The sequence below is a fragment of the Onychostruthus taczanowskii genome, unplaced genomic scaffold, assembly GCF_017590055.1.
Source record: "Onychostruthus taczanowskii isolate IOZ18803 unplaced genomic scaffold, ASM1759005v1 scaffold269, whole genome shotgun sequence".
Lineage (NCBI taxonomy): Eukaryota > Metazoa > Chordata > Aves > Passeriformes > Passeridae > Onychostruthus > Onychostruthus taczanowskii.
This window is the reverse complement of record NW_024500006.1, coordinates 125,944-151,132: the sequence shown is the minus strand read 5'-3', so window position 1 is coordinate 151,132 and position 25,189 is coordinate 125,944. Positions and strand designations below refer to the sequence as shown.

Below are 25,189 nucleotides of genomic sequence, written 5' to 3'. Positions count from 1 at the left end.
CGATTCTGTTGCCTTTACCCTGTGGATCAGGCTACACAGAGACATTCCACTGGGAATATGCTGCTGGGGATGAACGTTCTTGCTGTGTGTTTCTGATTGTGCTGGCCTGCCTGAAATATGAAGCCAGAAATTTACATTCAGCATGCAGGCGGCAAATGAGGCCTGAAGAACAATTCTTCATTGGAGTGTATGGAGTGTTTGGAAGCTGTGGTGGCTCCATATTTTTTTCCAGCATGTAGGAAGGATTGGTGTGCTGGGCCTTGATGGCTTTGAGTTCCTGAAGAAGATTCGCTGGGTTGTTTGTGCTTAGTCAAGTCTGTTTACACTAATGTCAAACAAAGTACCTAGGGATTGGGCCTGTGTTTCAGAGGCTGTGAATTCTCTCCCTTAAGAGGATAGAGCCTGAAGGGTGTGGTTTCCTTCCAGAAGGTGAGGTGAAAGAGCACTCTCTCAGTGTGGCAGAGATTTGAAGTGAGCAGGAGGCTTGTTTCTTGAGTGGAGAGATGAAAGATGACATCAGAGAGGAATGAGAACTGTCACCAATGACATTTTTGTGCTTCATGGGAGGGTGAAGTAACGGAAAAATAAATTGGTAATGGAGATAAAGAAGAGGAGTATGTGTGTGCATAAGGACAGTGAAGAGGAAGGAAGGAAGGAAGGAAGGAAGGAAGGAAGGAAGGACGAATTTATTGGTATGTCACTGTACTCTCACTGTACACAGAAAAGGAGGAGAGCGAGAAAGGAGGACATAAAAGGAGTGAGAAAAGAGAAAGACAGAAGATGCTATGAATGAATTATACAAGAAGGTAATTAAGAATGGGAGATGAGAAAGAGAGAAAGAAAACAACAGCAAAGGAGATGAGCAGCTCTCAAGGACCTTACCTCTAATATCTGGACGAAGCTGGTTGTCAAGAGCCCCTGCCTCGATTACAATACCCGCGGTCCGACGCTAATCCCGCGTAAGTCGAGTTCGTGGATCCGGCTTGTTATTCCTGCTGTCTGCCTCCGGAAGGTTCTTGCGACTAATCAGAAGGCGTAAAGAAGAGGGAACAGGAAAAAAAAAACAAAACCCCCAAATAATAAAATGAAAGACGAGCAGGGTTGGAAGAGAAAAAGCAGAGGAGACAGCCATGACGGAGCGGAGGCAGAGGCGCTGTCGCTGTCGCGTGTGCGGCGGCGGAGCAGCGCACGGTGTCGCTGCAGGCTCAGGAACGGCTCCGTGTGGGCGGCTCCGCCCCGGTGCGGCGGAGAGCCCGGCTGTGAGCGCGGGGGGGCGGCGCGGGCCGGGCAGCAGAGCCGGTGCGTGCGGGCGGCGGCGGGGAGCCGTGCGGGGCCCGGGCCGGGGCCGGCAGCCACAGCGGCGGCGGCGGCGGCGGCGGCGGCAGGGAGGATGGGCGAGCGCTGCTGTGCGGCGGTGCTGCGGGTGCTGGTGCTGCTGCAGGCGGCCTGGGCGCTGGCGGGCGGGCAGGTGCGCTACTCGGTGCCGGAGGAAGCCAAGGCCGGCACGGTGGTGGGCCGTCTGGCGCAGGACCTGGGCCTGGAGGCGGGCGAGGCGGAGGCGCGGCGGCTGCGGCTGGTGGCGCAGGGCCGGCGGGCGAGCGTGGAGGTGAGCGGGGCGAGCGGCGCGCTGCTGGTGAGCTCGCGGCTCGACCGGGAGGAGCTGTGCGGCAAGAGCGCGCCGTGCGCGCTGCGCCTGGAGGTGCTGCTGGAGCGGCCGCTGCGCGTCTTCCATGTGCAGCTGGAGGTCACCGACATCAACGACAATGCCCCCGTGTTCCCCGCCGCCCGCAGAAACCTCAGCATCGCGGAATTCAACACTCTGCCGGGTTCTCGTTTCCCGCTGGAGGGCGCGTCGGATGCGGATATCGGAGCGAATGCGCAGCTCTCCTACACACTCAGCCCCAGCGAATATTTTACACTTGATGTTAAATCGTCTGATGAAAACAGGAAGTCTCTGTTTCTGGTACTCACAAAGTCTTTAGACCGCGAGACGATTCCCGTGCACCGGTTGGTGCTGACGGCGAGTGACGGAGGCCGGCCGTCTCTGACGGGCACCATGGAGCTGGTGATCTCGGTGCTGGATGCGAACGACAACGCGCCCCAGTTCAACCAGTCGGTGTATGAAGTGCAGGTACCGGAGAACGCTACAGAGGGGACGCTCGTAGCACGTGTGAATGCCACGGATCCTGACGCAGGAAGCAATAAGCAGTTTTCTTACAGCATCTTGAGTTCGACTCCTATCGGTAATAAAGAACTCTTTACCATTGACACCAAGACGGGCGACATCAGACTGAAGGGTACTTTGGACTTCGAAGGCGTTAGTTTACATGAATTGCAAATCGAAGCCACAGATAAAGGGACGCCTCCGCTGTCGGGACACTGCAGCGTGGAACTGAAGGTGCTGGACGTGAACGACAACGCGCCGGAGGTGTGGGTGACGTCGCTGTCGGTGCCGGTGCCCGAGGACGCGTCGGTGGGGACGGTGGTGGCCCTGCTGAGCGTGTCGGACCGGGACTCGGGGGAGAACGGGCGCGTGCGGTGCTGGGTGTGGCCGGCGTCGCCGTTCGGTCTGGAGGCGACGTTCGCGGGCTCGTACTCGCTGGTGCTGCGCGAGGCGCTGGACCGGGAGCGGGTGTCGGAGTACGAGGTGGAGGTGCGTGCGGAGGACGGCGGGGCGCCGGCGCTGCGCGCCAGCCGCGGGCTGCGGGTGCCGGTGTCGGACGTGAACGACAACGCGCCCGCGTTCGCGCAGGCCGTGTACACGGTGCTGGCGCGGGAGAACAACGCGGCGGGCGCGGAGCTGGCGCGGCTGTGGGCGCGGGACCCGGACGAGGCGGGCAACGGGCGCGTCAGCTACTCGGTGTGGGAGGGCGGCGCGGCGGCGGGGTCGTCGTCGTCGTCGGGCGGCGGGTGGCGGCCGGCGTCGAGCTACGTGTCGGTGGACGCGGAGAGCGGGCGTCTGTGGGCGCTGCAGCCCTTGGACTACGAGGAGCTGCAGGTGCTGCAGTTCGAGGTGCGCGCGGTGGACGCGGGGCAGCCGCCGCTGAGCGGCAACGCCACGGTGCAGCTCTTCGTGCTGGACGAGAACGACAACGCGCCGGCGCTGCTGCCGCCCGCGGGCTCGGCCCCGGAGGCGGGCGCCGTGGAGGCCGAGGAGGCGGCGGCGGCGGCGGCGGCGGCTGTGGGGGCGGGCTCGGCGTCGGGCACGCTGTGGGCGTGGGCGGCGTGGGGGGCGCCGGCGGGGCAGGTGGTGGCCAAGATCCGCGCCGTGGACGCCGACTCGGGCTACAACGCGTGGCTGCGCTACGAGCTGTGGGAGCCGCGGGGCAAGGGCCCGTTCCGCGTGGGGCTCTACAGCGGCGAGGTGAGCACGGCGCGGGCGCTGGACGAGGCGGACGGGCCTCGCCACAGGCTGCTGATCGTCGTGCGCGACCACGGCGAGCCGGCGCGCTCGGCCACGGCCACGCTCAGCGTGTCGCTGCTCGAGGCGGCCGAGGCGGCGCTGGCCGCGGGATCCTCGTCGTCGTCGTCGTCGTCGCTGTCGCGCTCGGCCGTGGGCGTGGAGCTGGGGCCCGGGGCGGCGAGCGCGGCCACCAACGTGTGGCTGGTGGTGGCCATCTGCGCCGTGTCCAGCCTGTTCCTGCTGGCCGTGGTGCTGTACGGGGCGTCGCGCTGGGCGCCGCGGGCGGCCGTGCTCTCGGGGCCCGGCCCCACGACGCTCGTGTGCGCCAGCGAAGTGGGCAGCTGGTCGTACTCGCAGCGCCACAGCCGCAGCCTGTGCGTGGCGGACGGCGCCGCCAAGAGCGACCTCATGGTTTTCAGCCCCAACTTCCCTCCGCCGCCGCCGCCCGGCCCCGCGCCCAAGGACACGCAGCCGGAGCCCTCCGCCCTCCTCGACACGGTCAGTGGTCCTTCCTTTCTTGCTCTGTCTCCTCTCACCCCCCTCCTGGACAGTTTTTGCCTGGAGCCGAGCCGCGCACTCGCGGCGCGTGGGCGGTCCGTGTTTCGTGGTCGTTTATCCTCTGAGTGCTGGTTGTATTATCCCTCATCTTCAGTGGCTGTAGTGTTTTGCATCCCAGCCGATTTTGTGTGCCGCTGTGATCGTCTCTCTTCATTTTTCCCTGTTAAGGAAAGGAGCTCTACAAAATATTTAAATCTTGCTGCCCTCGGTGCAAAGTTGAATGAAATACCTTTTTTGTCTTGCAGCGTCTCAAGAGTCTGGCCTTTTTGATGGCACTGAGAGTGAAATTCCTATATATGTCACTATCTTCTCTGTTTTTTAATTTTAGTACCTTCAGTGGCTGTTGCAGAATCAGTCGCAATCTGTCTTGAAGCCACATCTTTTTCTTGCCTACTCAGCTTTGCAGTCCCCTGCAGTGAAAATATTTTGCCAGCTTCCTTCAGAGTAATCAACTCTTTCTGCAGTTCTTTTCTGCAGACCTGTATTTGAACTCTGCTCCATAGGGTGATACCTCCTGTAATCTTTGATACATCACTGTCTGTGACTTTCTGAGATCCCCTAATGAGTTATTAAATGGAACAATTTTTGATAAAGATTTCTGCCTGACTGCAGTGATTGCCTTATCTTGCTGGTGTTATCAGGTCTGGTTTGCTTCCATCTGTGGCATTAATCAGAAGTCTGACTGCCTCTTTCAGTCTTTCATTTTCAATGGAGTATCTTCACTTTCCTACATTTCCTTGTCTTGCAAGTGGAGCATTTCTAATTAATTTCTGGCTTTTGACTGCTGTGAATTGCTGATTTCCGGTCTTTTCTTACTCAGAAGTCCGTCCTTTTCTTTGATTCACCTTTGAAACAGAAATCTATATATAAAGTTCCTGCCTCTTCACCATGCATGGCATATATTAGTTTGTGAAGTACTACAGAATTACTACGGACATGAAAAGACAGATGCATTTCACAGTTTCCCCTTCTAAGTATGATTGAAATGCTCTTTCTAATGCAAGGTACTTAATTACAGAAAAAACCACAAACCAAAGTAGGTGTCAAAATGTGCAGCTGTAGTGCTAGACTGAGCAAAACATATCGGTAGAGGACTTGGTTTTGGTGGATTAAAGTATTTGTAGGTGCGCCTCAGTTTGGTTTCTGACTTGGGTAGTCCCATGTACACAGCAGTCATAGGCATTGTATTTCTAGGATGTTGTGGGGTTTCAACATTATCTTATTTGTGATTACTTAATTTAATTTTGTTTTTCCCTTTCCTGAGAATAGTTTGTAAAATAAACTGATTTTTTTTTTTTGTCTCGTTCTTTGCTTGCCTTGTGATAATCATGTGAATACGAAGATGGATGTTGTTTGAAACTCCCGATTTCCAGAGAGTGATTTAGCTTGATTGTATCAGGAGATGTGTTGGCAATTGTGAGTGAAAGCCATGCTGCCAAATAATGGTCTTTTATTTCAGAGTCTGTGCCGTTTGCCATCACTGTGGTTCACTGTCTTGTAGTCTCTTAAGGTCAGTATACTTCGAGAGAAAGCTTGTGAGGCTTCAGGTTTCATTTATTTCTGCCTTCATAGAAACGGATACAGAAATGTTTGCAATACAGCAGGGATTTGAGAGGATGGAAAAAAACCTGTTTGCTTTTTCAGCCCTGCTTTCCTGAAATTTTGAACTGTGACCCTTGAACACAGGACTGACAATGGAGACCTAGAAATAAATCAAGACAACAGTTAGAACAGCAACAGCTGTAATTAAAAATATCTGTTGACAGACCTACATGGACTTTTTTAGCATTTTGTATGTTCCTTTTTTGTTGTTTTTTACCTTTGGGTGCGTGCATCGTTGATTCTTGCTGTGGTAGAACCAGCAACTCACTAATCTGTGAAATTCCCTGTTTTATGTTACTGCCTGGCCTACAGGGCAGGGCAGCAGAAAGTGCTGTAGCTGTGTAGAGAAGAGGCTCTGGTGTATTTATGCCAGTAGATGAGGTGGGAGCCTGGGAACCTGTTATGAGATGAACTGTGCCTTGCCAGAACAGTGGTGCAAACCTTTTATCTCATCTTCAGTTGTGTTGTGGTTGAATGATTCTGTTATGTCCTGCAGCAGCTCATCTCCATCAGTAATGGGCACATGGCTTTGCCGTAGTGTGAGTTTCTACCTGCCTAAAAATGATAACCAAGACCTTGATCTTCATTGTGCAGTACACTTGGGCGATAAAACTTAGAGAAAATACTGATACATAAAGATGAGAGAATTCAGGTTCTCTGAGTTATTTAACCCTTCTGAGAGGATTTCTGCTCTGTCAGAATGTTTAGAGAGTAGAGTTAGGGAGTCGCTGAGGGAATTGAAAACCTTTGGAACTGGTATTTGCTGATGCTTTACTCGGTTGGAAATACACTTTGGAAGGCAAAACAATTCTGCTATGGACAGACACAGGTACTCTTTGTCATATGATGGGTGTACTGTATTATTTAATCTACAAAAAAAATCAAGGAGACTGTGTGGAATGTCTCAGCTACATCCCTGTCACAAAGCCATGAAAAGGTAAGCAATTTCTATTAGTTTCTAGCATTTCTGGACTAGACCAAGTACATTTCATGTGAATCTATGTCTTCTGAAGACCTGAGTGCTTTCTACAGATGGAAGATCGAGGATACAGTCTTCTTCGGTAGAGGAAACAGCTGAAGTATCTTCTGGAAGAAAACATAAATGAGAAAACTGAGTTATGCCTCCTCAGGCATAAGAGAAGATGAAGTCCGGAGATCAGAAGTGGGGTAGACTTTATGCAGTGAAGATATTCCTAGGTATGTCTCCTGGTTAATATGGGCGTTCCATTATATGTACATTTTGGCAAGAGTGTTTCTCAATTAAAGTGCCTTAAGGAAGGAGAAGAGGAGGAGAGAAAGAGGAGACAAAAGGACCAACTATTACCGCTGCTGTGGAAGGCAGTGTTCCGAAGAGAAATCTCGGAGCGCGTCGGCCGAGCGGGCGGAGCCACGGCAGGGCCGTCCCCGCACGGAGCCGCAGCGGGAGGAGGGCAGCAGGCGGCGGCTCACGGAAGGAGCCGCTGTCGGACACCAGATGCCGCTGTTGGCCGCGAAGGCGCCGTGAGCCACGGAAGGGACGGCAGCTCCTCCCCGAGCCTCGGTCACGGTGCCGTCAGCCGGAGGAAGGATGCGGCGGACCGGCCCGGGCGGGGCGCCGGGAAAGCGGAGCAGCGTGCCGCTTGTCGCACGGAGACCCTAAAGCGGAGGACGAGGGAGTGGCGGGGAGCCTGTTAGAGCCAGGGAAGGCAGCCACAGCGGAGGCGATGCGGTGGGGGACAAGCGGCGGCGGCGGCGGCGGCGGCAGGGAGGATGGGCGAGCGCTGCTGTGCGGCGGTGCTGCGGGTGCTGGTGCTGCTGCAGGCGGCCTGGGCGCTGGCGGGCGGGCAGGTGCGCTACTCGGTGCCGGAGGAAGCCAAGGCCGGCACGGTGGTGGGCCGTCTGGCGCAGGACCTGGGCCTGGAGGCGGGCGAGGCGGAGGCGCGGCGGCTGCGGCTGGTGGCGCAGGGCCGGCGGGCGAGCGTGGAGGTGAGCGGGGCGAGCGGCGCGCTGCTGGTGAGCTCGCGGCTCGACCGGGAGGAGCTGTGCGGCAAGAGCGCGCCGTGCGCGCTGCGCCTGGAGGTGCTGCTGGAGCGGCCGCTGCGCGTCTTCCATGTGCAGCTGGAGGTCACCGACATCAACGACAATGCCCCCGTGTTCCGTGTGGACGAAGAAGCCTTTAACGTCGCGGAATTGTCTGTGCCGGGGTCTCGTTTCCCGCTGGAGGGCGCGTCGGATGCGGATATCGGAGCGAATGCGCAGCTCTCCTACACACTCAGCCCCAGCGAGTATTTCAGTCTTGATCATCAGGGGAATAATGACCAGAGTGCGTCTTTGGGTCTTATTTTAACGAAATCTCTGGACCGCGAGCCGATTCCCGTGCACCGATTGGTGCTGACGGCGACTGACGGGGGCCGGCCGTCTCTGACGGGCACCATGGAGCTGGTGATCTCGGTGCTGGATGCGAACGACAACGCGCCCCAGTTCAACCAGTCTGTGTATAGAGTTAAGATCCTAGAAGGTTCAGAGCTCGGGACTCTGTTAGTCACGCTTAGCGCCACGGATCCTGACGAAGGAATCAACAGTGATATTATGTATTTATTTAGTAGACGTGTTAGTACAAAAGTTAAAGAAATGTTCACTATCGACGAAAACAAAGGAGAAATAAGACTTCAAGGCAAATTAGACTATGAAGAAACCCATAGTTACGAGATCCCTGTTGAAGCAAGGGACAAAGGCTCCCCTCTGCAGCCTGTGCGTGGCGGACGGCGCCGCCAAGAGCGACCTCATGGTTTTCAGCCCCAACTTCCCTCCGCCGCCGCCAGGTTCTGCTGCAGAAAACAGTTCTGCTGGGACGGGGCCGTCTCTCTCCCCTCTTGCTTCAAGCGTGGTAAGAGTCTTCAAAAACTTACATTTTTCTTTCTCTCTTTTTGGTAGTATTTACTCAATACATGAATCCTCGATGTATTAAAACACCTTTTCTGTGATAAGAGTTTAGATCGATGTCCTTGCTTTGCAGTCTGTTGCATTCAGACTTGATCTGCCTTATTTTGAAATTTCATTTTCTGTATACATGATTGCTCCTCAAAATTTCCTTGTTTTCTTCTTTCACTTTAAAAATCTTATCTTGCACTGGACGATATTTTATTATTTGGGTTTGCAATTTTTGTTTTTTATTTCCTACTTGGCGTCAAATTGCAGTGCTAGTTGTTATGGGTTATTTTATTTTCTTGTTTTAAGCGTCTTTCAACCTGTGAGTTGTTCAGTATTGCGTGGTTTGATATCTCCCTCAAGGTGAATGTAATTTTTTCTTTGAACTAGGTGCGTTTATTATTTGATGACTGTTGTCAGTCAAGCGCCAAGACGCGCTCTGAGTTTTTAGATTTAGAAGCTTTCTTATTGTCGCGATTCTCCACTGTTGAGAAACTGAAATACATGAGATGATAATTCTGGGGCGAAAAGTGCAGATGAAATGTTGGAAGAAATGTTGGAAGTTGTGAGCGTTGTTCTCTCTCTGGAAGTCCGTCGAAAATATGTGCGTGTGTGAGGGTGGAGTGAAGGAAAATCCAGGATGCTTTGTGGGAAAACAGAGAACTGTTTGGGGGACGGGGTGGTAATTTACCATTTCCCTCCACCTGATCTCAGTCTTTGTAGTGATCGGGCTTCTCTTTTATCCCATCCGTTCAGAAATACGCTGTAGAAAACAAGAGTCCAAATTTGGTGGGAGAGGAAAGAGGCGGGAAATTGGTTAAGGGAAAATTATAATGGAAAACCTCTGTGTGTGGTGTTCAGTGGTCCAGTGATGGTAGGTTGAAAGCTTTTGGCTCTCTCAGCAGTAGAGCAGAAAATAGCAAGAGAACAGTTTTGGTACTATTTTCCTCAATGATTTCTTAACGCAGAGAGCGACTGTTTAATTACCGGGTTGTTTTCAACATCATTACTTTGCAGCTGATTCTTCCTTTCACTGATGGCACTGAATTGTCTCGGTTCTCATCTCGGCCAGCTTCAAGTCAATCTTTGAGATAAGACTTTAGGGTCATGATTAGCCTTTCTTGTTCAGTGTCAGAAAATTAAAGCAATTTTTAAAAGAAAAAGGGAAGATCTATTTAATTTAATTTTCTCTATAGCTTCAAATCGAAATGCGTAAAGCTGCCGGGGTAATAAAAACAAGCAGTACGTATATAATTTCGTGTTATGTATTCAATTCCTTTGGTTATCCCCCATATTTTTAAGACACAGTGATAGCTGTAAACGCGGTATTTTTAGTTTGACTAAGTTGGGTCAAGTTGTCCTTCCTCTAAAGATTTCCATTAGCTCAAAACCTTTTTAGCTAATGGAGGTCTTTAGAGGAAGGACACGGGCTGTAGAATTTAAATGACGGATGGATATTTCCAAAATTACGAGAATGGTGCTTATAGGGGTACAGGAAACAGCAACGAATTTTGAAAACTTCATGTCCTTTTTGAAAAGTATCATAGGAGTGGGTTATTACTCGTTGATCCGTAGAAAAACATTTCAGTGTGTCGCACGATTTTACCTTTTCTTCTCTTAGATCACTTAGTACCGGCTTTGAGTTCTTTGTGTATTTGCTGAGGATTGTTTATTTAGTCTCCTTTGATGGTGAACAGGAGTCGCGTGCTGAAGGAGAGTGAGTCATCACCACTTAATGGGTGAACTACTTAACTTGTGAGAAGCAAGGTTTGCCCCAGCTCTGTAGAATTGTCACTTATTTAATCACATAGGTGTGACGGAACTACGATTTTCTAAAAGAAAAACGTGTATTTTAAACTTATAAACACATTTAACTACCTCTGTTGAAGATGGAGAAACAGCATTTGCGCACAGGTGTGGGAAGCGACTCGTTTCTTTAGGTTATGATTAAGGGCGATGTGGGGTCTCAGTGCCGATCGCTTGGGGCAGGGCAGGATTTGGCTTCGGTTTCCCCTTCGTTTCTCTGACTGTACTAATGAGTTGAAGAATTTACCGGCGTTTGTTATAGACGTACACTGTCAAGAAACTATTTCAATATTTCTGTTAGAAACATAAAGCAATCTTAACTTTAGAAACAGCTCGTGGATGCTTTTACTTCGTGGAATAATCTGGGCAGGAGTGGTTAACAAAAGGCTCTAGAATATCCGTCAGCGCCCTGAATAAACTGTGCCAATTTCGCGCAGAGCTGCAAGCCCAGGCTGTTCTTATCGCAGCCCGTTGTTCTGGAGAGTGACGCTGTTAAGGCGGTGTTGTGAGGCTCAGCGCAATCCTGGCAGCCGAGGCGGGGCTGGCAGCCGGGAGCGCTGCCGAGCGCTTCTGCGGGCGGCTCCGGGGGCGGGAGAAGCGGAGGGGAAGAGCCAGCAGCGCCTGCTCCGCCGTGGTGGCCGGAGGATGTTTTGCAGCTTCCAAACGAGATTTTACAGGCAGGGAAATGCTCATCACGGCTGCCTCGGAGTTGTCAGAGACTCCGAGTGCTCGGGTCGGAGCCGCTCCTGCCGCCCGAGCGGGACTGAGCCCCCGTGCCCGCTGTCGCTGGTGTCCTCCCCGCCAGCTTCCGTCAAGTCCGGTGGTCTCTGACTGGGGGTGAACACATCGATCTGTGTCCTCGTGTTAAAGAGACGAGATCGTGCCTGCGATGTACTGAATGGCATGCAGTGGGTGCCTGTTTCTGTGCCTCGATGGGTGTAGTGAGGATTTTCGTGGGAATCTAGAAATTCTCTGCATATGAGATTGTTATTCCGGGCTGCTGATAGCTAAAAGTCATCTCTGCTCCGAGTCCCCAGGGAGCAGCTGCGAGCTTTTTGAAGGGCATCCTGACAGCACTGCTCGCTCTGCCAGCAGGCACAGCCCGCCTTGGCAAAGCAGAGGGGTTCGGAGCCGATCAGCCCGGCGATGCTGCCAAAGTTCTTTCCGTCCCATCCACCGGGAGAAGCGCGGGGCTGAGAGCGAGCCTGGGCTGGGGGGCTCCCGCAGGGCTCAGTGCTGCTGCCTGCCACACCTCCCGAGCGGGGGGAGCCCGGTGTTTGGGGTCTCCGGGGCACCGCCGTCCTTCCTCTCGAGTGAAAGGCGTAGCGGGGTCCTTGCACCTCTGTCCGCAGCTCCGCGCTGGCGATCTGGGCTCGGTCCGAGGTCCGGTCGTCCTTGGTTCGCAGGCAGACCCGATGTACTGCCGGGTTCCCATTGTTGTGGGAGCTTTTCATGTGCTCCTTTCGGGCGGCGGTGAGGGCTGGAGCTGCCCTCCGGGGGCAGCTGCTGTGGCGCAGAGCTCATCGGTTTCCGTGGGATGAGAAACAGCAGAGCTGTTGTTCCGTCCGTTCTCCTTCACAGATTCCCCTGCTGTCTCCCGCTGAAGTTCAGTGTCCTAATTTAGCATCAATGGACGCCCCTGGGTTCTGGTGAGAGCCCCTGGGATTGTCCAAAGCCCCAGCACCGCGCAGGACGTGTCCTGTAAACCTCCATCGAAGGCACCACCTCTGATGCACTGCCCGCGGAATGGCGCTTTTAAATCATCGCTGACATAATGATGATGTTCAAACACCAGTGTCCCTTCGTGTGGTGCTCCACAGCCGCCACACAAATCGGTTTCGCTCTTCGCCTTTCGTTTTTGCCTTTGCTGGTGTAACAGTTTCTTCTGGCAGCCGCCGTTGCTCTGAGCACAACGTGCGTGGCTGGACTAGCGACGTCCAACCGCAGGAAAAGGGGAGGATTCGCTGAAAATGTAAGGCAGGCAGGGAGAATGAGTACCCTCCGAGGCGGTGTAAGGGCAGAGGAGGGTGGAGGAAGAGCTCGCTGAACATGTCAGGAAATGAGACATGATTAGGGGTCGTGTAGAAATGAATGGTACCTCAGAAGGATCGCAGAGATTAATTCCTCCATCATTTGGGACAAACGGGCTCTAAGAATGGGTCCAGCGGAGAGAAGGGAATAGGGAATGGTTTGAATATGGCAAGCGGAAGGCAAACGTAAGATGAGGGGGTTTAAACAGAGGTTAGATTGTCTGCTGTGATACCAAGGGAAGTGTCTGTCTTAAAGGTGTTCAGTACAACTTAATTCTTTAATACAGCATTGTAATGTAATTAGGGTCAGTGAATTGAAATGGAGAGGAGAACTTTGAGGTTGGAGACCCTGAAAAGAAGGTGGAAGGGTGGCCCAAAAAGTGAGTAGGGACCCTGTGTATAAAGGCACACTTGAGACTGCCTTGAGCTGGGTGCGGAAGGGAAAGCACAAACAGGCAGGGAGGAACATGCCTGGGACTCAGGCAAGCAGAGCAGTGGCTTCACGCAACGGGCAAGGCTGGATTCTGCCCCCGTGGCACCACTCTGTTATTCCCTTAATGGCAGCAGTGTTTGTGTTGTAACTGGCCCTTGATATTTAATATTACTGAGCGCTGGATCTTAGCTGTGACCCAGAGCTGTTTACCTGAGCAGTGTGAGGATCAGACACTTGTGTGCTGGACTGGGAAGGCAGCGTGGTAGGATCTGGGTGCTGACATGGTGCTGGCTACATGCATATTCTGGTGATCAAAGCTGCCTGACACAGCACTGTCCACAGTGGAAAATGACAAGAGTTGTGACAAGCTATGCCAAAACACAAAAGCAGGGTGGTGAGGTTTAAAAATAATATTAAAAACAAGTGAAGACAAATTCACTTAGAGTCCTATAAACAAGCACTGGGCAATGCTGCAAAATTAGAGATATAGCAGAAAGATGAAGGACTTATTTCATGGTAAATGAGTAGTAAATTAATGGAATAAAGAATAAATATTATTGTAGGCTGCTGATACTTCTCAAAAGTTGAATACATCTGAGAGGCAAATGTGCGATTACTTTGATTTTGGCCATTCACTAATCAGTTTCTGCTAGCACTGCTAGTATTTCAGACACCACAATTAATAACTAGAGCTTGTCATTCCAATATTATATTTGAGGAAAATCTGCCTTTGAGGGGGTTTCTCTGCACAACAAGAGGACGTTGAGCCCAAAATTCTCGGGTTTCTTCATTGTAAACTGGAGTCACAGATGGCCAGGTAGAAGCTGTGTGTTTTACCTGTGTGTACACCTGGGGGATCAACATGTGGCTTTTCAGCTCTTCTTGGACAGATGGATTTATCCTTGCTGCAGGTTAATGTTAAGGACATACATCAGTCTTTCCTGTGACTTTAATAGATTCTATTGCATTGGTTCAGGGGTTTAGAACGACTGTGCATCACGACAGAGCAGAAAACCCAACAGCTTCTCAGGTATTGTAGATGACATCGTTGCAGAAGAGGAATCTAGGGCAGATTGGGAGTAGGTGGAGTCTGAATGACAATTCTGTAGTAATTGGATAGGAACTGGGTATTTCTGCACTTAACAATCAAGAAAAGAAAAAGGAATAAGCAGCAAACCATGAGTACTTGCATTGTTATGGTGTGCAATGGGTTATTGACAGATTTATGTCCTCTGTGATTGAAGTGGATGCACAGCAGCAGCTCTGTAGCTTTCTCTCTGATTTCTGCTGCCACCCCTGCTACCCCTCAGCTGTAAGAGATTCTGTAGCATCAACGAGCAGAAGTAAAATGCAATATTCAGGTACTGCCAGGACCTCCTGGAGTTAAAAAAAAAAAATCACATTTGCAGACAGTTGTGCTGGAGCAGACCAGCAAGATCTGTTCAAGTGTGCCAGGATGAGAACCTCACTGTGAGGTTTTGCTGAGTTGTGAAGATGCAAACAGATGTATTGATTTTTTTTTTCAATTTAATGTACAACTTTTGGCTGTGCTCCAGATTTTCTCCCTCTTAAAAAGGCCCTATGTATTCTATATATAATTGAAATGTTCTGTTTCACTTGCCTGGAAATTCTCAGCTGCAGAAAGAAGCACAATGAATATGAGGAGGGTTAAGATCTATCCTTGTTACACTTTTATAGCCTATTGCTTTTGATCGATCAGGATCTCATCACAACAAGCTCTCACAGAAGGGAAGTGGAAACAGAGGAGATGGAGGTGCTGCCAGGGCCCATCTGTATAAACTGCTGCTAAGGATCATTCCGGGAAGGTTTTCCAGGAGGATATTTTCAAATGCTTTTCTGCCCTCTTGTACCTGCTTTGGGGTGTATTTGGTAACTGCTCCCTCTGTGAGGAAAGCTGGGGGAGAGAGCTTTGATGTATTTTTTTTTCACTCATGATTTGCAGTCTCTGTGTGGTATCAGCTCATCTCTCCCCACAATCTCTGGGCATGTCCTAAATGCAAAACCTCTTTTGTGCTGATATTTATTTCTGTGCGAGTACTTTAACTTCTGCAGTCTCCTATTTCCCCCTGCCTCCCAAGCCACCCCCATCGTGCTTTGGGAGGCTGGATGGGAGCTCATCTGTGGCTGGGGGTGATCGGACTGTCAGAGCAGAGACCCTTCTCTCCAATAATTCGTGTTAATTTCTCCTGTTCAGAAGGTGAAGCAGGAAAGAGCATCTATTTTCATGTTCTCCTTTCACCCCCGCTTTTTAAAATTTTTTTATTTTTTTGGTAAAGTTAGAGGTAGAGTCGACTGCCTCCTCTAATTGTGCTCTTAAACCCCCTCTGGGAAATGTTGTGCTCAGCCGGAGCGTGTCTGGGCTGTGCTGACCCATGTTTAGCCGATGCCTGTCACTTCTCATCCACCTTTCTCTTCCACCGCTGTTCTCTGACAGCGCATCCTCTCGCTGCCTCTCCCGCAAGGAGCGGAGGGAGGAGGGGGCTCTGCTCTGCCTCTCTTTTTCACGGAAACACATCCATGACGCGCACTCGGCTGCGCGCAGCCCCCCGCTCCATCCCCGTCGGGGCGTTAAGGAAAGAGGGGGAGAGGAGGAGGGGAGGAGAAGCGGCCGCCGGCCGGCGGGACAGCGGCGGCGGGGGGAGCGCAGCCCCCTCCCCGGTGGCGCGGGTGTCGCCGCGGCCTCTGGGTGGCGCCGCCGCCGCTGCCCGTCTAATGGCGGGCGCAGCGCTGCGGAGCTGCCGCCGAGCCCCGCACGGCAGCCGGCGGCGCGGCCCGGGGGAGCGGAGCCGCCGCGGAGCCTCCCGCGCCTGCACCGAACTTGCCGCCGGTGCGCCCCGGTGCCCGATCGCTTCGCGGCGGGAACTTGGGGTGTCTGCTGAAATTCTGGATTATGTTCCTGCTGAGCCGGTCTGCGGGGAGCTGAGCCAGGGGAGGAAGCATGCGGGGCTATTTAATGGTTTTCTGCCTTATTTGCTGCACCGCGGAGGGGCAAATAGTGTATTCCATCGCCGAGGAAACAGAGCCTGGAGCGTCTGTTGGGAACATAGCAAAGGATTTAGGAATAAATGCAGCTACACTTTCAGCTCGGAAATTTCGCATGATCACCGGTTCAAGTAAGCAATATTTCAATATAAATGCCAGCACAGGGGCTTTGTCTGTTAACGAGCCCATAGACAGAGAACAGCTTTGTGAGTTAAAGTCTGTCTGTCTTCTGAATTATGAGCTCGTGTTAGAAAATCCTCTAGAGCTTTACAGGATGGAATTCAAAGTCTTGGACATAAATGACAACTCCCCCAGCTTTCCCTTAAGTGAATATCATATAAACATGCCGGAGTTCCTGTCACCCGGGGCACGGTTTACACTCCCCAATGCCCAAGATCTGGATGAAGGTGCTAACAGTGTCCAGAATTATACTCTGAGCCCTGATGAACATTTCTATTTGGAAATGCAAATACGCGGGGATGGGAGTAAATATCCTGAATTGGTGCTGAAGAAAGCCTTAGACAGGGAGCAGCAAGCCACTCACAGACTTGTGCTTACAGCCAAAGATGGTGGGAACCCTCCAAAGTCTGGTGATGTCCCGGTCATTGTGACTGTGCTGGATACCAATGACAATGCACCAGAATTTGAGCACTCGGTCTACAGGGCGAGTATCTTGGAGAATTCCCCCAGTGGCACTTTGGTAGTCCAAGTGCACGCCACAGACTTGGATGAAGGTCCAAATGGAGAGATCAGGTATTCCTTTAGCAATACAACTTCTGCTGACTTACAGCGAATGTTCTCAATTCACCCACACACTGGGGAGGTGACAGTCAATGGCGTTTTAGCTGTTCAGAGACCCCTTCTCGAGATGCTGATTGAGGCAAGGGATAATGGGGCATTTGGCATGTCCAGCACAGCTAAACTGCTGGTGGAGATCACAGATGTGAACAATCATGGCCCAGAGATTACAATTACATCCCTTTCCAGTCCCATTCCTGAGGATGCTGTTCCTGGCACAGTGATAGCTCTGCTGAGTATTTTGGATAAGGACCCTGGGGAGAATGGGAAAGTAGCCTGTCAGATCTCTGAAAACCTTCCCTTCCAGTTAAAGCCTTCCCTTCAAAACTACTACAGCCTTGTCACCAGTGAGCTTCTGGACAGAGAGCTGATCAGTGAGTACAACATCACCATTACTGCCACGGACTTGGGTTCTCCCCCTCTCACCACTCAGAAGACTGTTTGGGTGCAGATTTCTGACGTGAATGACAACCCCCCTGTCTTTGGTGCTGATGCATTCGATGTGTTTGTGGAGGAGAACAATCCACTTGGTGCTTTTCTCTACCAGGTTTCGGCATCTGACCCTGATATAGGGGAGAATGGACGGATCTCTTACATGCTCAGGAATTCCACAGTTGCAGGCAGTGCTCTGACCAGCTTTTTGTCTATGAACTTGGCCAATGGGAGCATCTATGCAAAACGTGCCTTTGATTTTGAGCAGCTTAGGAGCTTCCATTTCCAAGTGGAAGCCAAGGACAATGGGTCACCAGCCTTGAGTGCTGCCATAACAGTGAATGTTTACATCTCAGACCAGAATGACAATGCCCCAGCCATCCTGTACCCCACCAGCCAGAATGGCTCCGTAGCTGTGGAAGTTGTGCCCCGCCTGGCTGATGAGGACTACCTGGTGACCAAAGTGGTGGCAGATGACGAGGACAATGCACAGAACGCCTGGCTTTCCTATCACCTCGTCCATTCCTCCGATTCCACCCTGTTCCAGCTGTCACCGCACACCGGCGAGCTGCGCACCACGCGCTCCATGCGCTCCACCGACTTCCTCAAGCACAAGGTGGTGGTGGTGGTGCGGGACCACGGGGATCCACCGCTGTCCTCCACCGTGACCGTGGGCATCCTGCTGGCTGACACCCTGCCCCAGGCACTGCCAGACTTCGATGACAGCGGGGAGCCACCACCCCTGCTCAACGCCACGAACATCTACTTGATCGTTTCCCTTGCCTGTGTCTCGTTCATCTTCGCGGCGTTCATCTTCTTCCTCGCCATCATCCGGCTCTGCCGGTGCCGAACTTGCTGCTGCAGTGGCTGCTGCTGCCCACCTGAGGACTATAAAAATTACTGCTACAGTGTGCACATGCTTCCCAGCTCCCACCTCCCACCGGACATGCTGGAGGTCACTGGTGTGGGTAAACTCACTCACACCTACTTGTACAGGGCATCTGTAGGTCTTGGGCCTGGTAACAGCAGCATCCCAAATGGAGATGCTGGGAATGTTCCTAGTGGCTCAAGGTTACAAGTGCCAGGACCCTGCATCCAAGTGCAGCAGGTCCAGAGTGACCGGTTGAGTGCTGTCCTCGTGGTAAGTTCTTCTTCCTTTCACTTGAAGTGCTTCTTCCTTTCACTTGTTTTCTTGGCCTCGTGCCTGCACTAGGCTGCTCAGCGCAGAACATACTGCGGGCATTTGCAGGAAAACAGCCATCAATTCATGGCACCTGAAGGAAATTTCAGTTTATTTTATATATTTCCTAAAGCAAAGAATCTCTTTGGCTGAAATGTTGTCATGGGATGACAAAAGAGATTTTGTCATGGACAAAAGAGATTTTTTTTTTTCTGCTGTAAACATTAAGGACCTTCAGACACAACTGAAGGTAATGGTGTAAGTGAAAAAAATATACCTTGCAAGCCAAGCCATTGTCTTCAGAGAGCTAAGTAGGGGCAAGATACAAGTCCATGCCAAGTTTCTAAGCAATGGGTGGTTCTAAGATACACTGTGTAGAGTCTGTGATTTAATTTTTTAAATTTTTTTTACCCGTGCCCTGATATTCCTGAGATTTTTTTTTATTGAAGGGGAGTAGTTTGTTGAGCCAAGATGCTGGTTTGCAATTCCTAGGGTGGATTAGCTGTAATTCCATATCCAGCACCTCTTTAGGAAATGTATGTGACTTGGAGTGCTCATCTCACTTTCCAAGCAACCCATAGGTTTTGTGAATCTAAAACAATTCTCTTCCAGGCCTCTGACCAAGCTGACTTCTTCTCAGTAGTGTGATGAGTGACTTTGCAGGAGAAAATATCCTCCTGTGATCACAGTGTAGGGCTACACAGTAGGCTATGTCTGCAGGCCTAATCTGCTGGGTGTTGCTGCATTACTTGTCCAAGAATCAGTTGTCTTATATCTATTTTTAATAGGTCCTGTGAGTTGTCTTTATATTTTTATGAAGTTTTGAGATGTTCTGCCTGCAGACTGTCAAATTCCTTGGTGTGCATACCAGTAACTAACCACTGTTGGGTCTGTGCAGGCCAGTACTCTGTGTCTGGTAGGAGCTGCTCCAGATGTTTCCAAGGGAAATATAAGAGCTCAGGTTAGACAGACATGGTGTAATTTGCTTTCTGCTGTTCTAAATCTGTAGCCATTATGTTTATTTTCACCTTTGAAATCTTTATTGTACAGTTAAATACATATAAATGCTCAGCTCCTTTTTGAGCCTTGATGTAAGGGTAACTTCAATAACTTCTTTGAACAATCAAATATACATTCAACTATATAACATTTTGGTTTATAACTCTTGAATTCCCAAGCAGTGAATTTTTGTAAGCTTTCCCTCCTAGATAAATTCCAAATTTGCTCTTCACTCTGCAATTAGTTCATCATGCCTTCCCTTATTTATGTGCTGACCAGATTCGATTTACACATGATGGTTTTCCTAGTGTTTAATCAGTCATAATTAGTTTTAAATTCTGTTCTCTGCAGCAGTAGAGGGTTGCAGATGTTGTGGGTTTCTCACTGTTCAAAGAGGGGTGTGTGGAATACCTAGGTCTTGCAAAAGAAGAGTTGATGTCCTTCCTGAAGAAACTGTAGAGCCTAGGAAAATAGCAGATGGCAGTATGTAAATAACCTGTACCTAATGCATTGGATACTTTGGGAATATCACTGATTATTTGAGGATCTGCAAAACAAAAAAATAATTGAGTTAGAACCTTTGTAATGGTGAGGTGAAAAGTGTTTTGGCAATATCTTGACTCAGAAGGTGTCTGCAAGAGCCCTGACAGTGTCAGGGGGGTGTAACTTTGGCTGTAGAGTACTTCATAACTGCAAAACTTATAATAGTGATGACATATATATAACAACAACAACAATAAAAACCCAAACAAAACCCCTCAAAAAACTGTTACAACTCATTTCTTTGCTCCAGTTGAGCAAGATCTGGAAACTCAGGTTACCAACACGTTAAAGAACCAAATAATAATAAAAATGTCCAGGTATCCCTAGTCTCCATAATCAGAACAACTGTAATGTGTCTCATTGTATCTTGCTGTATTTCAGTCATTCAGGTTAATTTTTAAACTTGTAATATGAGACACCTTTTTGCAGCTTTTGATAGTGGGCAAAATAAATCCCAGATGTCATCTTTGGCAATTTTATTTCTTTGGCTTCTAATACTCAGAGGTGGGCAACCATAGATCTGGCTTATGTGGAAAGCCCAAAGGCTTTACATTAATTGAGCAGAGTAGGGGAGAAGAGGCAAAGACTGTAAAAATCCTTCTACCCTTGAAACCAAAATAATGCTGGGTATAATTAATTTGGTGCTGATCATTCCATACGTACATATATGTATGTGTACATACACATACATATATATATATATACACATATATATTTATGTATGTATGTATTGACCATTAGAAATTTCAGCTAAAATATTTAAAATTTAATTTTGGATGTTGACTAAATGCAGTCTGTAAGTGCTTTCAGACTGATTAATTTGGAATTAAAAATATAAACCTACATGACCCTTTTGAGGAGAGGTGATTGTATTGCTCCCTAAGAAATAGATGTAACAGAAGGCAACAAGTATTTAAAAGGCATTAGGAGCAACTTCATAGTTATCATTCAAAGCACTGAAAGTACTTAAAAATTACAATTTTAGCAGAACTTAAATAGACCTGATTTTATTTTGTTGGTTTTTTTAATTGAGAAGGTGATTACAATTTCCAGTACATGTAGGATAGAAAAAGGGCTGCATCTATGAAAATTCAATTGAGTTTCCAGAAATAAGGTGTATTTCCAAAATTTAGGTTGATTTCTTTATTCCTGTTCTGCTTTTGTTACTGAATTAAACAATAGGCTGGAATGTTTTTACACATGCAGACACATGAGACCCATTTGTGCTTTTATGTTTTTTATTTGGGTTAGAGCTATGAATAGCTCTGTGTATGGCCGTAAGAGCAGTAGAGTAAACTGTAATTGTGTCTTTTCCAGTATTTTGTTGTGTCTTTCTGCAGCATGGCATAAATGGCAGCTAAGTGAAGAGCTGGGTAAGCTGCTGTGCTGTACAGAGACAAAGGCACGAGGGATTGCTAAAGTAAGCAGTGGTTCCCTGACTGATTTCTGGGATTGTCATGTAGCCATGGATTGCTCCAGTTCTTTTGTTTGCTTGTGGTGGCCATTGTGCTGCACAAAAGGCCTGTGAGATATTTCTACATTCAGAGCATAGTGACCTCTCTGTGACTTGGCATTCGATATTTAGGTTACACCCAAAAATAGATGCAAACCTTGCAATGGAGAATTTTTCTCGCTCAGCTGTAATGGGAGTGGAATAATTTTGCACAACATGGCATGCATTTCCTGTGACAAAAATGGATCCACTTCCACTGAGACAGGCTGGCAATTGAGGCTGAACTGCTGCAGGCTAAGCATCAGTGGCTTCCTCACACAAGTGAAGAGCAGATGTGTGTCAAGCCCTCCCTGTGGCTCGTTCTGATGGGAACAACACAGCAAGTGTAAGAGCAAAGCACCTTCCCAATTCCTCCTGTCAGTGCTAATAACAACCTGTCCAGAACCAGCAGTCTCATGTCCACATTAAAATAATTCAGTTTTTAGGAAGATTTCTTGGCTATGAGAGTTACTCTTGGGGTCAGGCCTGGAAAATCCTAGAAGGAGCAGTGATCAAAGAAAATTCACCAAGGGAAAGTGCCTCCTTCTGACCCTGACTTTTGACTTTTCTTGTCTGATGCCTGCCTTGGAGTGTTATTTTTAGAGGTAAGGGAAGGGAGAGTGACAGGAGTTGGTTGAGACAAAGTGCTTGAGGGGATATGGAGAGTAATATGATTGTATTTGGACATGGATAAGGGGAAGGGAAGGATGGGGTTGAATGGTGACATGGGCTGAGGAAGGATAATCCTTTTATGAAACCATAACTCAAGAAAACATAATTTAGATCAAGTCCAGTCCTTTCCTGTATCAGTCACAATTTAATCTTAAATATTTAAATTCAAATATTTACATTTTAATTGTAAAAATAATAATTTTAATTACAAAATTCACTAGATTGTGCCCATTATTCCTATTGGAAAGTAATTCCTCTAAGGCTTTTGAAATGCTCTTCTGACATCCTGCCAATTGTTCTTTGCTATGAGCTTGTAGACTTTTGATTTTGTGCCAGCAATTCCCTTTTAGTGTGAGTAGTTCTTTCCCTCTTTGCATCTTGCTTTATCCATGGTTTAGAAAGCAACCACATCCTTTCTGAGCCTGCATTTTACCAAGCTAAACAAGTTGATTTCTTTCAGTCTTTTTTCTTATGGTCACCTCTGCACTTACCTGGTTATGCTGATATCCCTTCTCAGCATCAGTTTTTCATTTTTGGATATATATTTCTTGTTTTTCTTGCAAATATGTGACCAGACTTACATATGTTTCAGAGAAAGGACTTCTTATGTAGATAGGAATGCTTCCTTACCCAGGCCATAGGGAATATGTCACCTGATTCCTCTCGGGAGGCCAATTACCTCCTCCACAGTTTTAATAACTTGATTAATCAGTCACACTGCAAGCTATTATTGCAGAACTTCTTTGGGGGTAGAGGTGCATGGGTAGAGGTTAATTCCCAAGATGGTTCTTCTGCCTACATTCATCCATCTAAATGCTGGATGTTTGAGCCTTAGATGTGAAGAAGTTTCAGTCACGTGCTCAGAACAAACCATCCTGTTCATCTTTGTTGTGTGAGTTTAGACAAAGCCTACAAGACAGCACTGAGAGTAAATGCATGACTTTTATCTTGACAGATATCCAGATTTTGGAGTGAATGATTCCATATGATTGTCCTCTGGAACTGTTGTTAGAATAGCCAAACTTCTTGTGTCTCAAACTTTTAGTGCTGCACTGTATTCAATGTTTTACTAAAATCAGAATAGATTAGATGAATTTCACTTTGTTTCTATTGAAGATAATTGAAAACCAGTCTAGCAAATGGATAAATCTATGACTATTTTCCTTCCTTTTCAGTGTACCTTCATTCCTCTTTTAGTCTTTCCTCCAAATTTGTGTCCAAACAAGCAGGGTAATGGGCTTGTGGTCACACAGGCTGGATTTCACCATTTAAAATTATTATCTACAGCTGTTTTTCTTCAATGAGGTTATTCTACTTCACACTTGACAGCTTCATATTTAAAAAAAAAACCTGAAAAACCTAAGCCAAAACAAATTCTCTTCACTCCTATGCTTTTATTTATCAATTCTTTCAGAAATCTATGATGGAAATCAGGTAGTGGGGAACTGAGGATTTTTAACTCTAAGCTTTTTGGTTCTTCCTTGGTGACAGCAATTTTTGTTCCCTTGAGTAATTTATCACGTATTCAATGTCACACTCAAGATACTGAAAACAGAGTAAAATACAGATTAATTGTCATAAAATGTAATGGTGGTTCTAGGGGATGATTGGTGCTATATATTTGGATGATGTGTGCTATATTTTTGTACCAATACTCTGTGCATCCTCTGCTTCCCATTGGAGATCAGCTGCTGGATTTTAGTGTGGCTCAATATAACTGTGTTAATTTTTGGGGTTACAGCTTGCTTGTTTCAAAATAACAAAAGGAATTGTGACTTGCTAAAGATTATTTAAAATCACAATTAATCAAAAGAATGGTGACAAAATCCAGCACCCAAACTAAAAAGGGGGCAAGCAGACACATGGGAATGAAGGCATTTAATTGAGAATTTGTAAGGCAAAGAAGAGGCAGGGCAATAGCTGAAGGATTTGATGCTATCAGAGGCATTTGGAGAATAAAACCAAATTTGACCAATAAGGCAACTGGAAATTAAATATCATAGAAATAAGGTACATTAAAAAAAATAAGGTTTAAAACCTCTAGTCTTTGAGCAGTCTCTCTAAGGAAGATGAACATATTTTTGTTCTTTGGATTCTTTCTTCTCCAAAGGAATGATTTTAATATTTTGATCTGTTAAGTTCTGCCATCTCCCCTATGACTGATCCCAGTCTGTTGGGTCTTGACACTGTTTTTAGTGGCTTTTCACTTCTTTCTTACTCTGCAAAAGTCAAACATCTTTGCACCACTGGCCTGCAAAATCAAAGTTTATGATGTTCCCTCACAAAACCCGAAGGAACTGACTCCAAAAGGTTCTGTGGTGTTACTTCTCAACCTTTTCAATTCCTTTGTTGGGGTCAGAAGCAAGAGAGCAGGGAAGCCTTACAGCTGAGTGGGCTTTTCATCTTTTGAACTACTCAGCTGTTTGCCCTGTGTCTTGGGAACCTGTTTTAGACAGCTTTTAGGTTCTGCTTTGTAGCCAAGTTACATGGAGATTGGTGCTATATCCTTATGGTTAAACTGTTTTCATTAGATGATATTAATTTGCAGGGTTGTGATCATACGCATAGCATGAAGACATTCCAATGAAAGCTTGAATTCAGTCTTTCAGCTTTGTGATTTCAATAAAAGACAGATGTGGAGCTATGGGAACAGGCCAGTGGTGGGCCTCTAAGATAGCCAAGGGACTGAAGCATTTCTCATGTGTGGGAAGACAGAGGGCTGGGACTTTTTTAGCCAGGAGAAGAGAAGGCTGTGGGGCTGGGGGATGGATCTCATTACTGTATGAAGATAGAGCCAGGCTCTTTTCAAGGGTGACCCGTGAGAAGAAAAGAGGAAGGATGCTCTGTCTAAACTGAAGTAATTTGTTTTGTTGGTTGGGGTTTTTCCCACTGTGAGGGTGCTGAGCACTGGCACAGGTTGCCCAGGGAGATTGTGAAGTCTTCATCCTTGCAGATATTCAAAAGCCATCTGGACATGGTCCCAGACAACCTGCTTGGCTTGATCCTGCTTAGGAAGTGGGGTTGGACCAGCCAGTCTCCAGAGATCCCTTCCACCCTCAGATAGTCTGTGATTCTGTGTTGTCCTGAATGGAGAAGTTCACTCAGTTTTCTTCTTTGTAGAATACTAATCTTGTGGAATATGGCCTACATTGATTCTATTATTTATATATATTCCTCCAAGTGAATCCTTCACTTGTTTGGATTTGTTTTATTGTTGTGTGCATGTTTTGTTTTTTTTTTTTTAATTGAACAATCACAAATACCCTAAAGATAATCAATCTCTAAAGCTATTTGTTTTCAATATCATATTGGTTGGAAGGAGATTTGGTGG

The 25,189-nt window shown here is 48.3% G+C and overlaps 2 protein-coding genes across 2 annotated transcripts in view; both read left to right on the top strand.

The window, feature by feature from the left end:
- LOC121337410 (protocadherin alpha-C2-like) overlaps positions 1-25,189 on the top strand; it is a 100,513-nt gene that overhangs the window by 9,233 nt on the left and 66,091 nt on the right. Inside the window, exons 2-3 of the mRNA XM_041407498.1 lie at positions 7,733-8,330; positions 16,660-18,113. Of these exons, the coding sequence (XP_041263432.1) occupies positions 7,733-8,330; positions 16,660-18,113 (2,052 nt within the window). The remainder of the gene's footprint in view (positions 1-7,732; positions 8,331-16,659; positions 18,114-25,189) is intronic.
- Positions 651-5,151, top strand: LOC121337409 (protocadherin alpha-6-like). The gene is made up of 2 exons (XM_041407497.1): positions 651-3,181; positions 3,248-5,151. Exons 1-2 carry the CDS (start codon positions 1,085-1,087, stop codon positions 4,229-4,231), a joined length of 3,081 nt encoding a protein of 1,026 aa, XP_041263431.1. The 5' UTR covers positions 651-1,084; the 3' UTR covers positions 4,232-5,151.